This window comes from Puma concolor, chromosome B1 (assembly GCF_028749965.1).
Source record: "Puma concolor isolate L17-30 chromosome B1, mPumCon1.1.hap2, whole genome shotgun sequence".
In the NCBI taxonomy this organism is placed as follows: Eukaryota; Metazoa; Chordata; class Mammalia; order Carnivora; family Felidae; genus Puma; species Puma concolor.
The window spans coordinates 177184679-177198379 of record NC_141670.1 but is presented as its reverse complement, the minus strand read 5'-3'; the positions used below and the strand labels follow the sequence as shown (position 1 = coordinate 177198379).

At 40.3% G+C, this 13701-nt stretch overlaps 1 protein-coding gene across 1 annotated transcript in view; it reads left to right on the top strand.

Annotated features, from left to right (window-relative positions):
• DTHD1 (death domain containing 1) overlaps positions 1-13107 on the top strand; it is a 64017-nt gene extending 50910 nt beyond the window's left edge. Inside the window, 3 exon segments of the mRNA XM_025922044.2 lie at positions 8579-8636; positions 12255-12527; positions 12530-13107. Coding sequence (XP_025777829.2) covers positions 8579-8636; positions 12255-12527; positions 12530-12570 — 372 coding nt within the window. The 3' untranslated portion in view covers positions 12571-13107.
• The last annotated feature ends 594 nt before the right edge of the window (positions 13108-13701 follow it).

The following is a 13701-nucleotide window of genomic DNA, read 5'->3' as shown; positions in this document are numbered from 1 at the left end:
AGTTTATTATTTTATTTCACTTAAAATTCATTATAAACCTAAGAAATAGATAAGATAATGACAATAAATTTAAAGTTTAGGAAACTAAGGCATGGATTAACTCTCAGGAGCCAACAATTACAGAGGTTGTCCAGTCTTACCTGAGAGCTCATATGCTGGAGCAGCCTCGTATTAGGGAAAGAAAGCACCAGCTTTAGAGTTAATCACAGCTGGGTTCAGCCCTCCACTCACTCTCTCTGAGGTCTCAGCCGTGAGGCCTCAACCACTCTGGAGTCTTTGCTATCCTCACAGATCACAGAGGAAACCAGTAAGAGCTCCTTCATTTTCCTCACAGTGCTTTTGGGAAGGATAGATCAGATAATCAAGAAAAAAAGAATTTGTAAATAACTTTGAAGCAGACTCAATTCTGAGAGTTTCAGCCTTGCCTGATAAATGGGTACTGAGGGCTTACCAGCCCAGAAGATTGTTTATGTGAGTGTTGAGGTAATTTCTGGGTAAGAAATTGACCTTGTTCATTGGGTCTGAAGTAACGAAGTAAATGAGATATGACTTGATAGAATTCTATTTGCAGGGGTCAGGGTAAATTTGCCTAAAAACACACATACATCTTCATATAAGGTTGGCCCTTGAACAATATGGGAATTAGGGGTGCTTCCCCCTGCACAGTTGAGAATCCACGTGAAACTTTTTTTTTTAAATGTTTGTGTATTTATTTTGAGTGAGAGATGAGAGAGAGAGAGGGCCCATGCAAGCAGGGGAGGGGCAGAGAGAGAGGGAGAGAGAGAGAGAGAGCCAAGCAGGTTCTATGCTATCAGCACAGATCCCAACATGGAGCTTGATCCCACAGAACTTTGAGATCATGACTTGAGCCAAAATCAAGAATCAGATGCTTAACCAACTGTGCCACCTAGGTGCCCCAAACTTAACTACTAATAGCCCACTGTTGATCAGAAGCCTTACTGATAATATAAACAGTAGATTAACACATATTTTGTATGCAATATATATTACATACTGTATTCTTACAATAAAGAGAGCTAGGGAAAGGCAAATGTTATTAAGAAAATACATTTTCTGAAGAGAAAATACATTTACTATGCTGTGCTGTATTTATCGAAAAAGTCCATGTACAAATGGACCCATGCAATTCAAACCTGCATTGTTCAAGGGTCAACTGTATATTAATTATACAAATATATTTTATTAAATACATATAAATATATGTTAGATACTCTATGTTAAATACATAGCATATTGATATATATTTAAAGCATCAGATGTTATCAGAATAGAGTGCTGTAGCTATTAGTGAAATCTCTTTCTCAGTTCAGCCCCTTGGATTCAAGATTGTGTCCTAAAGGGAAAGGTTTTAATTTAAAAACAGAAGACCTATTTCACTGACCTCTGTGACACATCAGGGCACAATCAACATCACTCTACTGTCATGTAACACGATGGGTAGGGAACCACTTTCTTCATCCTGTCACATTTTACCATACAACGTACGTACCAGGAGGGGTCAGGGTGGCCACTAGTGGAGAATTGCTTTGCTTAGGAGAAAACTAGGGAAAACCATGAGCTGCATATGGAGCAAGTTGGGATACGGCAGAACAATGGCAGGATAGCAGTAGAAAAAACCCGTGGTCACCACTGATGTCCAACAATGTGCCCTGGAGCACAAGTGCAATATGGGTAGAAGCCATTATGGCACACTACATGGTAGGCCCAGGAAGGGAAACAGTTATGCCTATAAGAGGAACATGGATGGGCTACATTGCCTGACATTGTGGGGTTACTAGGACAACACTGTAGCTACCAAGAGAATAAAGCCTATGAAACTGTCAGAAATACTTAGAGTGGCCTGTGTCAGAAGCTAGAGTTTCTGGATGAGGAGATGGGCACCAGAGCTAAGTCATCTGTGTGACACCTGCAAGGTAATTTATGAATTAGAAATTATTATTATTGCTGTCTTCTTATAGTGTTCTGTAGGTAAGAAACAATCAGAATTTCACTTTGGTCCTGATACGATATGAGAAATCTTCATCACTTTTTGGATAAAGGTAGTTCTTTCATTCTTCTGGGAATCCATTAGGATATATTTGGGGGCCAAGTTGATAAGTGATGTAGGTCCTGCTTGATAGTGTTTTTCTAAGTGCAGCCACCATACTTTAGTGTCAGAAACCCCCAGTTCACTTGTTACAAATATGGCCTTATCTGAGACAAACTGAATCAAGCTGTATACTTACTTCTTTTTGCCTTTTTCTTCAGAGTAATTTTCATGAACACTAAGGTTTGAGAACTATTGCTTTATTTTCTCAGTGAGAAGATAAATATCCTAGCTGAGAGAGTGGAAATTAGGGGAGAAGTAGAGGTCTTGCAAAGACTGGTCAAAGTTTGAAGTATCCTCTGTAGGGAACACTGGATAAATCTTCAGGGATACATAAAAACGTGGCGGAGCAGCCCTGGTCCCAGCTGAAACTGCAGACCTTACATTTAGGATGATAATAATCCTCATGGATTGTCCGCAAAGCGTCTTCATGGTTATCATGTATTTATTGAGGGCATAGTGTGGCAACCATTTGGTAAATATGAGAATTGATATAAAAGAGGATACAGAAAAGTATATAATAGTTTCTATGAGCAGCATGTCCATGAAGAGGTGTTAAAAATGATTGAAGAAGACAATTGAGGTGATATAAACCTTATTTAATACTTCATGAAGTAGACAGTCTCAGAGAACTACAAAATGGGGTGGAAGGCAAGAAGCTTTTATAGGATGAATAAAAAACAAGGAGAAACAAATGGAAAATATCTGATTGGCTGGAGCCATGGGGTCAATCTTGTTTAAGGTAAGAGGCCCAGAGTTGGCTTGATCTTTGGGGATTAGCTAGCTGGATATAGTGCATTTCCAGTCAAGCAGAACATTTATAGGGACACAAAAATTATCTCAGTTTTGGTTTTCTGACATAGTAGTTTCTGACCCTGGGAAGAAGCACCTCCATCAAGGGTCTAAAAATGTATTTAAACAGAGGCACAAGTCATGTATTGAAAGAGGCCCCAACATGCAGAGCTTGGATTGACAGCGAAGTCTCCATTTTGTTGATGCTTCTCTACTCACATTGATACTATAGTTCTTGAGTAGCAAGAAAAATGCAACCGTTGGTCATCATCAAACTGTCAGAACCAGAGAGAGTGGATGTGCTGGAGTCTAAGGAAGATGTCAAGCAATTTCTGCTTCCAGTCATCAGCAAGATGCAAGAGCGTATTACATCTTGCACTAGAGTGCAGTGGAGAGCTTATGTGCAGAGTTAGTTGTTGAAAATGGGCAGTCTACTCATCCGAATAAAAACCCAACTGAAGGCCTCAGAGGAAAGCACTCTGAGTCATCTTTAGAATCCAAATGATGGAGTTGAGGATTGAGTGACTAAACGATGCAAAGGCCAAAAATAAGGCCGAGGAGATTCTAAAGATGGCAGTGAGGTATTGATCAACCTAGTCTGTGTTGAGGTGCTTTGCTCTTTCTCGTGTGACTGAATAGCTTCCTGGAATTTTGGGTCTGTGTGTAACACATGAAACTTAGAATTGGATTTCTCCAGCTCTGGAGGTGCTGAAGGAGCTACATTATTTCTAGAAGCCAACTCCATGAAATGACTGCTAAAAAAGCTGAACAAGGGACCAGACTTCAGCTGGGGGGTGTGAATGAGGCTGATATGGCTAGGATGGATGGCTCAGACGAAGGAGCAGAAGATAGTATTATCGATATATTGAAACTTAAAATTCTGTGTGAGGCCAAAGAAGGAGAGACGTGTTTTGTCCAAAATTTTAGTTTCATGTGACTCACTAACTGAGGTAACTGTTTGGTCAGTTTGTTTGGATAGCCTGACTCAGCTTTCTTTGAGATAGAGACTGGAATAGAACATAAGGTCTTGGTATTCTCTACAAGTTGATGGAATACCCTGGTGCATTTTTGGGGATTCTGGGCATCAAATGAAAGAAGTATTTATAAAGGCCCTTGAAGGGTTGGGGGAAAAAATGAGGACTGTCTACATTGGACCCTACAATGGAGAGGGAATAGGTATCTTCAAGGTTCCATAAGTAGTCCAGCCATAAGTTAATTTATGGAGCAGATGACAGCTTTTTGGGGTCGAAACCCTACCATGAGGGGAAAAAACTGTTGCCCTGTTAATAAAACTATTCATTTGCTTGAAAAAGAAAAAGGATACAATAAAGTAAAGCCTCATTGGGGGAGGGAAAACAGGCATTTATGAATGGCATTAACAACACCACAGGACAATATTAAGTTAAAAGATAAATTGAGTAATAGTGTATAAATTCTCCAATAAGAAACCAGGCACTAGAGTAGCTGATAAAATAGGTGGCATTTGGTGCCTTAAAAATATGGTAGGATTTGTAGGAGGAGATCATTCAAGTCAAGAGAAGATATCATCACATAAACAGTTTATACTACCCCATGCATGCAATACCCTTTACAGCACTGTGAAGAATTAATATAGGAACAAGATACCTTATTGGTTCCCCAAAGACATTACAATCTAACAAATAGAGCCCAGACTGATCATGGCAAGTTCTTGGAGTGGTGGAAAGCACAATGAAGGGAAACTTTTGAAGGTGCTATGGGAAATAATGTGGGGTAAAATAATAAACAAACAAATAAATAAATGGTATGCTTAGTTTCAAGAGTTAGTACCAGGGTTGTATTTAGGCAACATGGAAAGAATAGTCAGCAACTGAGTCTTAACAACAGTGGCCTATAAAACTAGACCTAACACCCATTTCAGGTGTGAATACTTTTCTTTGGTTCCAAAAAATTTTTAACCACTTTTAATTTCATGAGGCCTGTGTTTCACCTAGCAGTATAAGTAAGACACATCTGTATATATTTGAGTTACTAATAATTTTACATTGATGGCTTTGAGAGGTTCATAGGGAAGGGAAAACTGCTACCCACACCCGACTACACCCTTTTACAAGGTAGATGTGTACTAGGGAGAGCTTGGGAGACAGGTTTAGATTTTGCCAACCATCTTCCTGAGCAGTGACAAGTTGAAGATGGCATTTAAGAAATTGCATTCAGCAAAATAAAATACACAATATTAACATATATAGCAACCCTTCCTTTAGCAAATAGTAAAACCTGAGAAATGCAACAGAATGACACCTGTGGATTGGAACAGGGAAGAGAGAAAAGTAGGAAAAATTAGAGTCACTGCCACAAAGGAAGGCATCCAGGGATCCACACGTAGATACTGGGGATCTGTGGGAGGGAACACTACGTGGGACAAGCAGAGACTCCCCTTTCAGCCGGGACCTGACCTTGAGCACCAGTGAGATTTGAAAGATGGTGAGCAAGGCAAAAATAGTGCAGAGACAAAAATCATGCAAACAAAAGAAAAAAAAAAAAGGAAGGGAAATGGAGGGAAAGAGAAGGGAACACTAAAAATCCCTGATGAAGGGGCCAAGTGGGAGACCCAGCATAGTGCCTTCAAGTGTCCAAGAGTCCGAGATTTCCATGCTGCTACAATCCACTCTTTCTAAGGTTGAGCCCCAAAAGAAGGACTTGGCTTGAATTTTCACGTATGGGAAAATACATATATTTAAACACTAGAATCACTCTCAGTGCATCAAGATGCTATGAGACATTTCTGAAGAAAGAAGGACAGGGGTAGGAGGTCATTATTTATACAAAGAAAAAACAGTATCTCTTATCCCAGGCTCAATGCAGGCCATATGCCCTTTGATGGGAAAGATAGAATCTGTTTCACTATTTAAGTTGCTATTTCTCAATTTTTTTGAGAGGTTTAAGCATATAGTTGATGTTTCACAAGTTATGTCTGCTTATTTTGCAATTCTGTAGTATTAATATACTTGAACTTTTGCTGTTCTTATGTTATTTCCTAATTTCCTCCCATTAAAATTTAAATTTTTTTTAATGTTTATTTATTTTTTTTTGGGGGGGGGGTGAAAGCAGGGAGGTCAGAGAGAGACAGAGACACCAAACATGAAACAGGCTCCAGGCCCTGAGCTGTCAGCACAGAGTCCGACATGGGGCTCCAACACACAAACCGTGAGATCATGACCTGAGCCAAAGTTGGACGCTTAACTGACTGAACCACTCAGGCACCCCTCCCATTAAAACTTCTTAAAGGAAAATTTATATACATGTTTATATGATGTATGTGACAAGAATACTCACAAAATGTGACATTCACATTTAATCCACTTGTATTGAAATCTTCCTGTGAACCAGTGTGCTATGTGTTAGCATAAAACACTTAGATTACCCTTGTATCATTGCTGTGAAGTAAGTGCTTTAAAAAAAGTTTTTATTTTGAACATATGTGAGGATTGCCTTTGACCAGGCACTTGGCAATTCAGTAGTTTAGAGAGGAAAATATTCAAATGTAAGAAAAATTTCAACTCTTACATTAAATGGTAGAGGCCATTTGCCTTGAGCGCGTTCTTACAGGAGTGAGGCATTTATAGCTAATGACATTTTCACAATAAAAATTGGTGGCATTAAATATTGTATGAATACATCGTCATTAAAAATTAACTTTGATTACAGGTCTTAATTTTCTGAAATTCTTTAACCTATTAGTGTGTATGCTTTTATACGTGTGTTATTTTGACCATTTGGACGGTATCAATGAGAAATACTAGCTTATCAACAACTTCATTGTTCATACCAGTACCTTAGGTAGGATCACTGAAATATTCTTTTTTTTTTAATTTTTTTTTTTTTTACATTTATTTATTTTTGAGAAACAGACAGAGAGCATGAGCAGGGGAGGGGCAGAGAGAGAGGGAGACACAGAATCTGAGGCAGGCTCCAGGCTCCAAGCTGTCAGCACAGAGCCTGACATGGGGCTCGTACTCACAGATAGTGAGATCATGACCTGAGCTGAAGTCGGACACTTAACCAACTAAGCCACCCAGGCGCCCCTGAAATATTCTTTACAGTGAACGCATGCAAAACTTGTTTCCATTGTAAATCACCACGGTAGCAGTTTCTGTCACGAATGCTTGTGCATGTATGTAAATCTATGTCAGGTTTTACAGACCGCCTTCTAAAAACCTACATGAAACTTGGAAAATTATTTGTAGAAGGTATTTTTTCCTTCAGTATTATCTGTATGTTCCAAATAATTAAAAGGTAGTTAAACGTGCTCCTTGGAAAAAAGGTTTTTATTGCAAAAATTATGGATCCATAGGAAGTTGGAGAATACAGTACACAGAAGTCTGGTTTTCCTCGGTGGTTACATTTTACATAACTATAGCACAATGTCAAAACCCAGAAGTTCACATTGATCCAGTGTGTGTGTACAGTTCTAGACACTGTTCTAGACACATTTTATCACATGTATAGGTTGTGTAACCACTGCATTCAAGACACGGAACTATTTTCTCACCACAAAGATCTCCTTTGTGCAACCCCCTTTATGGTTGTCTTCCACCATCTGTAACTCCTGGCAATTGCTAATCTATCCTACATTTCTGTAATTCTGTAATTTCAAAAATTTCATACAGATGGAATCATAGAATATGTGACCTTTTAAGACTGGAGTTTTTCACTCAGCATAATTCCCTGTGGTCCATGCAAGCTGTTGCCTGTGTCAATGCTCTGTCCCTTTTATTATGGAATAGCATCCCGTAGTGTGGATGTGCCTTAGTCCGTTTGACCGTTCACTACTGCAGAAACTTTTAGGTGTTTCCAGTTCGGGACTGACACAAATAAAGCTGCTCTGAACATTTGTAGACAGGTATTTGAGATTTTTTTTTTTAAATAAATCACCTTTCAGAGCTGCGATAGGAGAGGCAAATAAATTGTCCAGAGCACTGAGAAATTTTCCAAACCCAGGCGTTGTTACTTTATCTCCTGTGCTATTTCCGTGATCTCCTGTTAACAGAGAACAAACCGTTCTGCAGACAGTGGAGAAAAGTAATGATTATATATTTGAATATTCTTGAAAAAAATATTGGTTTTAGAATAATATCTGCTCAAAAACATGATTATTTTTAGCATCGTGTATGCACATTGATTCACTCATTCATTTACAAAAATTACTGTTTGAGTACTCAGGCCCTGTGCTGAGTGCTAGGGCAAGGTGCCTTCCCCATGAGGGCTTTTACAAAATACTGCATTTGTTGCACAGAGGTAGCTTGCTTTATGTTTGCTGCTTTTAAGAGTTTCAAATTTTATTTCATTATATCATATTATATTATATTATATTATATTATATTATATTATATTATAATTTTATTTTTTAACAGCTTCAAATTTGAAACTGGAAAATATTTATTCAGAGTTAATGTGACTGCTATAATAATATTTAAATATGTAGTTTTAAATTTGCTGAAAGATCTGGGTTAATATATTTTGCTTTATCATTGGAAAGCAATTCTGAGCATGCATGCCTAAATACAGAATCTATTTTTGCAAAGTGTGCAGTTCAGTACTCCTTTCAAATAGAGGTGAGGGTCAGATGGATTTTTACTTGTAGCTTGTTCACAAATTAATGATTTCTTCTGCTTATTCTGTGTTCCTTTCCTCCAATAGCATAAAAAATTAATCAGCCGTCCACAGAGTACCAAAAGAATTTCTACAGATCCTGTAGGTAAGAAATATTTGCTTTGTCCTCATTACAGTGGTGCTATTTTTCCTCTTATATTTTATATGTATATGAATCATTGCATACAAAAGGATAGAAGGGGTGACTTTGCACAAACAATCATAAACAACAAATAAATGAGTTTTCCTTTGGAAGTCATGTGCACATAAACCATGTGCACAAAACATTCTCAAATGTGAATGTAATTAAAATGGTTAAAATCTACAAGAAATATGAACCTGCTAAGTATTATTTTACAAAGATACCTAGTAATTGCTTAGTTCGGTAAATAACTACAGTTCTGAAATGTTTTCTATTAAATTGTGAGTTAAGATGTGGTCACTTCAATTCTACATTTGAGGCCAGTAGATTTTAATTTTTTTTTTTTACATTTATTTATTTTTGAGAGACATAGAGAGACAGAGCACAAGTTGGGGAGGGGCATAGAGAGGAGACACAATCCGAAGCAGGCTCCAGGCCCCGAGCTGTCAGCACAGAGCCCGACATGGGGCTCGAACTCACCAACCGTGAGATCATGACCTGAGCCGAAGTTGGACACTTAACCAACTGAGCCACCCAGGAGCCCCAAGGCCAGTAGATTTTAAAGAGAGGTATATTGGTATGAAACCACAAAAAGGAAAGAAACATCTAGGAGTTGATCATGGTTATGCATCATTCAGTTACATAACAGTGATAAAGGCTTCAGGGTAGAATTTAACATTTTTATTCTGCTTTAGGCTTTGAAACAATTCATTTTTTTTTTTAATTTTTTTTTTCAACGTTTATTTATTTTTGGGACAGAGAGAGACAGAGCATGAACGGGGGAGGGGCAGAGAGAGAGGGAGACACAGAATCGGAAACAGGCTCCAGGCTCTGAGCCATCAGCCCAGAGCCTGACGCGGGGCTCAAACTCCCGGACCGCGAGATCGTGACCTGGCTGAAGTCGGACGCTTAACCAACTGCGCCACCCAGGCGCCCCGAAACAATTCATTTTATAATGTTAATGGTCACTAAGGCAATACTTTATTGGCCTTCAAAACTTGAGTATCTTTCAACTACTGTGTGTCAGGCCCATGGCTGATGGCATAGCATTCCATTCAGGGATCACCTTTGTGAATTTGTACAGAAAATGTGCAGGCTTTGCTGAATTACTTTAAAAGCGAGGATGGGCATACACCTTAGTGTTATGCACCATCTCAGAGGCAATAAAAACCATTTTCAAAGAAAGAGCAGATGATGTGGCAAAAACAAAAGTAAACGTACCAAAGCCAAAACCAAGAAAACCCAGCAACAAATCTAAAAAAGCAACAGTGGTAGATGAAAGCCTGGCAAGTTTAGTAGTGTTGTTAATGTTTGAAGAGTTTGATGCCCACAGAAAAGCGTTCCCTCTACTGTCAACAACCGCCAGAGACCACAAGGCTATTATCTTTCCTATGTGTACTAGGAAGTCCTAGGTTGTGACAGTGCGCCATCTCTCAAAACCAAGCTGCTGCGGGAAGGATGGTGGTAGATGAGGTTATAGCAGGCTAAAACTAGAAGTTTTAAATGCCAAGTTAAGAAGTTCAAGCGATAGGAGGAAGCTACGTGACACGTATTAACAAGAAATGGGTAAAATCAGATTAGACTTTGCAACCGTCTAGGAGTTGATGGAGGAGTAAGGTGGGTCAGCACTGGTAGCAGGGATTTAGACTCCTGGTGCCTGCGATACTCCAAAAAAAGAGAGGTGGGACATGACTGAGATTGTCAGTAAGGCTGGTCAGGAGGGGAAATATCTGAGCTATATTTAGAGTTAGGACATGGGTGTGGGGGTTAAGAAATAGGCATTGAGAAATGTGAATAATGTTACATGTTTCAGCTTACTCAGCTGAGGGGTCATATTCACTAACAAGTGCACAGAGTGAAGAAGGATCAGGTGCAGACAGAAAAAGCCCAAAGCTGATTGTGACTTTAGAAATACGGAGCTCGGGTTGGCTGTGATGTATACTGGTAAAGATAATTAGGAGATGAATCGTCCCAGGGTTTAGGGAAACAAAGCCAAGGATGAAGATATACCAGGGCTGGGATATTTCACATTAGAGGAAGTGGTTATGAAAGTGAATGTTGATGTATTCATTCAGGGGAGAGGACAGAAAAAGAAAAGGCCAGATAGAGGAAGTAGTAATTCAGCAGAATCAGGAGGAAGAGAGTCAACGAAAGGGAAAGAGAGGTGCGGAGAACGAGGGCAGGCCACGGAACCCGGGGGAAGGAGTGAAATGCTTTCTGGAAATCAGAGAAGGTGCAGACTGAGAATCATTTGCTGTGAGATGTAATTAGGAGAGCACTAGGAAGACCAGAAAGAAAGGATTCCGCAGAGTTTTAGCAGACAGGGAGAGGAAGGCCTACCCATGTAGCCTGAGTATATTGCATGAGGGAAGCAGAATGTTGGCTCGAAAGTGACAATGGAGAGCGAGGATGTGTTGGCTCTGTTTCCTGAGTAGTTTTCACACCAAAGTGGCATGATTCACAGTGTGTTAAGTGCAGTGTATGTGAGTAGGTATCTACTCACAAAGGAATCGTTGAGTGAAAGGTACACATACAGGATGCTTACTGACATCAGACCAGACAAGAGTTGGGATAGTGGTACGGGCTTGGGCTGGGGCACAGAGGCAGGAGGATAGGAGGACTTAGGGGTTTCACTGGGAGCGATAACTGGGAGTAACACAATGGGAAAAAAAAAGATCACAACCAAACAATAGAAAAATGGAATCATGAGTTTAGGTGGTAGACCTAACCATCTTCCAGGATGTCTTCAGAGGAGATGTTTGTGGTTCCAAATAGTTCAAAGGTCAGGGGAAATGTTGGCATAAAGGACCTTCCACAGAACTGCTTTTTGGGTTGAATCTTGGGGAGTTTGTGTGTGTGTATAGTTGGGTGGTGATGAGGGGACTGTGTAGCGGGTATAATTTTTTTTTTAAGTTTGTTTGCTTATTTATTTAGAGTGTGAGTAGAGGAGGGGCAGAGAAAGAGAGGGGGAGAGAGAATCCCAAGCAGACTTTGTCAGAGCAGTGCCCAATACCGGGCTCGATCTCCCAAACTGTGAGATCATGACCTGAGCCCAAATCAAGAGTCAGACACTTAACTGTCTGAACCTCCCAAGCGCTCCTCTGCTGGTATAAGTTATGTATCAGATCGGTACTAATTAAGAAAAATAGTTTAACCTAGAAGTATCCTTTACCATGGTGCTACTTACTCAAAGTATGGTTGGGGACCCCAGTGCCAGCATCACCCGGGAACTTGCTAAAAATGCCAAATTTTACCCCTACCCTAGTTTTACTTCATAAGAGTCTCTGGGGCAGTGCCTAAAATCCATTTCAACAAGCCCTCCTGGATCTCAGGAGGAGATTTCTAAAACCTGAGGAGCATTTCTAGTCCCCCTGCAATAGGTGATTCCCTCGGGGAGAAGACCCCCGAAATGGCAGGGATCCAAAGGCTTTCAACAGTGGGCCGGGGAGTTTCCAAATCTTTCCACTGTTCAGAGGCCAAAGCAGAGAGCCCTTAGACTTCCCGTGCGCAGGTGTGGACGGTTAGATAAGCGCATGGCCCGAGAAAGTGTCCTAACCCTGCGTGTCCCTGTGTGCCTGACAGAAGCCCTATGGGATAACTTGCTGTACTGGCTGGCAGAGGAACTCTCCGAAGAAAATGCCACCCGCCTCTCCTCCTCCCTCCCTCTTCGCCACAGCACCGTCCAGCTCATCAAACTGAAGACCCCTGGTGACCTCACAGAACAGATCCATGAACTCCTTTGCTTCTGGAAAAAATCACTCCCAAATTCCACCGATAAACTTCGCCTGCTGGCTCGTCATCTCCGCAAGATCGGCAGGAATGATCTTTCCGAAGAGCTCAGATTCAAGTGGGATAATAGGTGTTCCCTGAGCCACAGCACTGGTTTGATACAACCTAGTAAAGCCGGGTCACTCTTTCTTTTGCCCTAGAGAGGGGTCATGGTAGGTTTTAAGGCTTTTTCTGCCAACATTTTGCTGGCGGTTTCCAAGTAAAGTTGTTTGAAGGGCGTCTTTTTGATAGATGTGCTATTTGAGACAGGTGGAAAAGCATGAAGCAGATCATAAAGGGCGTTCTTGGGTTTGAGGACTCCTCTGTGGTTCAGAGATATACATTCTGCAAGAATTATTGTCTTGAGTTCAGCCAAATTTAATAGCATTTGTGGTAGAGTTTGCTCTGTTTACATGTTAACAGTTGAGGTCGTTTTCTAAGTGGAAAGGAAAGATAGGCTATACAGAACCCCCCTTTTTATCATTATCTACATAAAAGTAAACTAGTTGTGCCAGACTCCAAGCAACAAATTCACATTATGCACATGCTGCAGAGCCTGCAGCTAACAGTACAAAATAAACTGGGTTGCAGCGACCTGATGCTGATGATAGCAAATCAGTAAGAAAACAGAGAAGCTTGGAATAAATTAAAAATAGAATAACATCCACCATCCGCTGCCACCAACTTTTCTTTTCTTAAAAAGGTATCTTGAAATAGGGAAAATCTCGTGTTTTATTAGTAGTGAAATGAGGCAGTGCAGAGAACATGAAGTATCACTGGAAGAATTCAGGGCCTTTTTACCTTTGGAAAACAACCTACTCTTATATCAGTTTTCACGGAAATCTTTTTTTTTTTAATTTTTTTTAATGTTTATTTTTTTTTTGTGAGAGAGAGACAGAGAGAGCACGAGCGGGGGAAGGAGCAGAGAGAGAGGGAGACACAGACTCCGAAACAAGCTCCAGGTTCTGAACTGTCGGCACAGAGCCCGTCACGGGGCTTGAACTCACAAACTGTGAGATCATGACCTGAGCCGAAGCTGGACACTCAACTGACTGAGCCACCCAGGCGCCCCAGTTTTCATGGAAATCTTATTAAGTAAGCCCTTAAGTAAGACTCATCGTTTAAAAAAAGGCTGTAAAAAACCACAAAACTAAAAGAAAAAAAAAATAACAATTACCAAAGCCCCTCCATCATTGATGAACCCTGTTGATGTCTAGTGCATAAGCTTTGAGACTTTGGGAAACCTGAGGCTTTAGCTTTA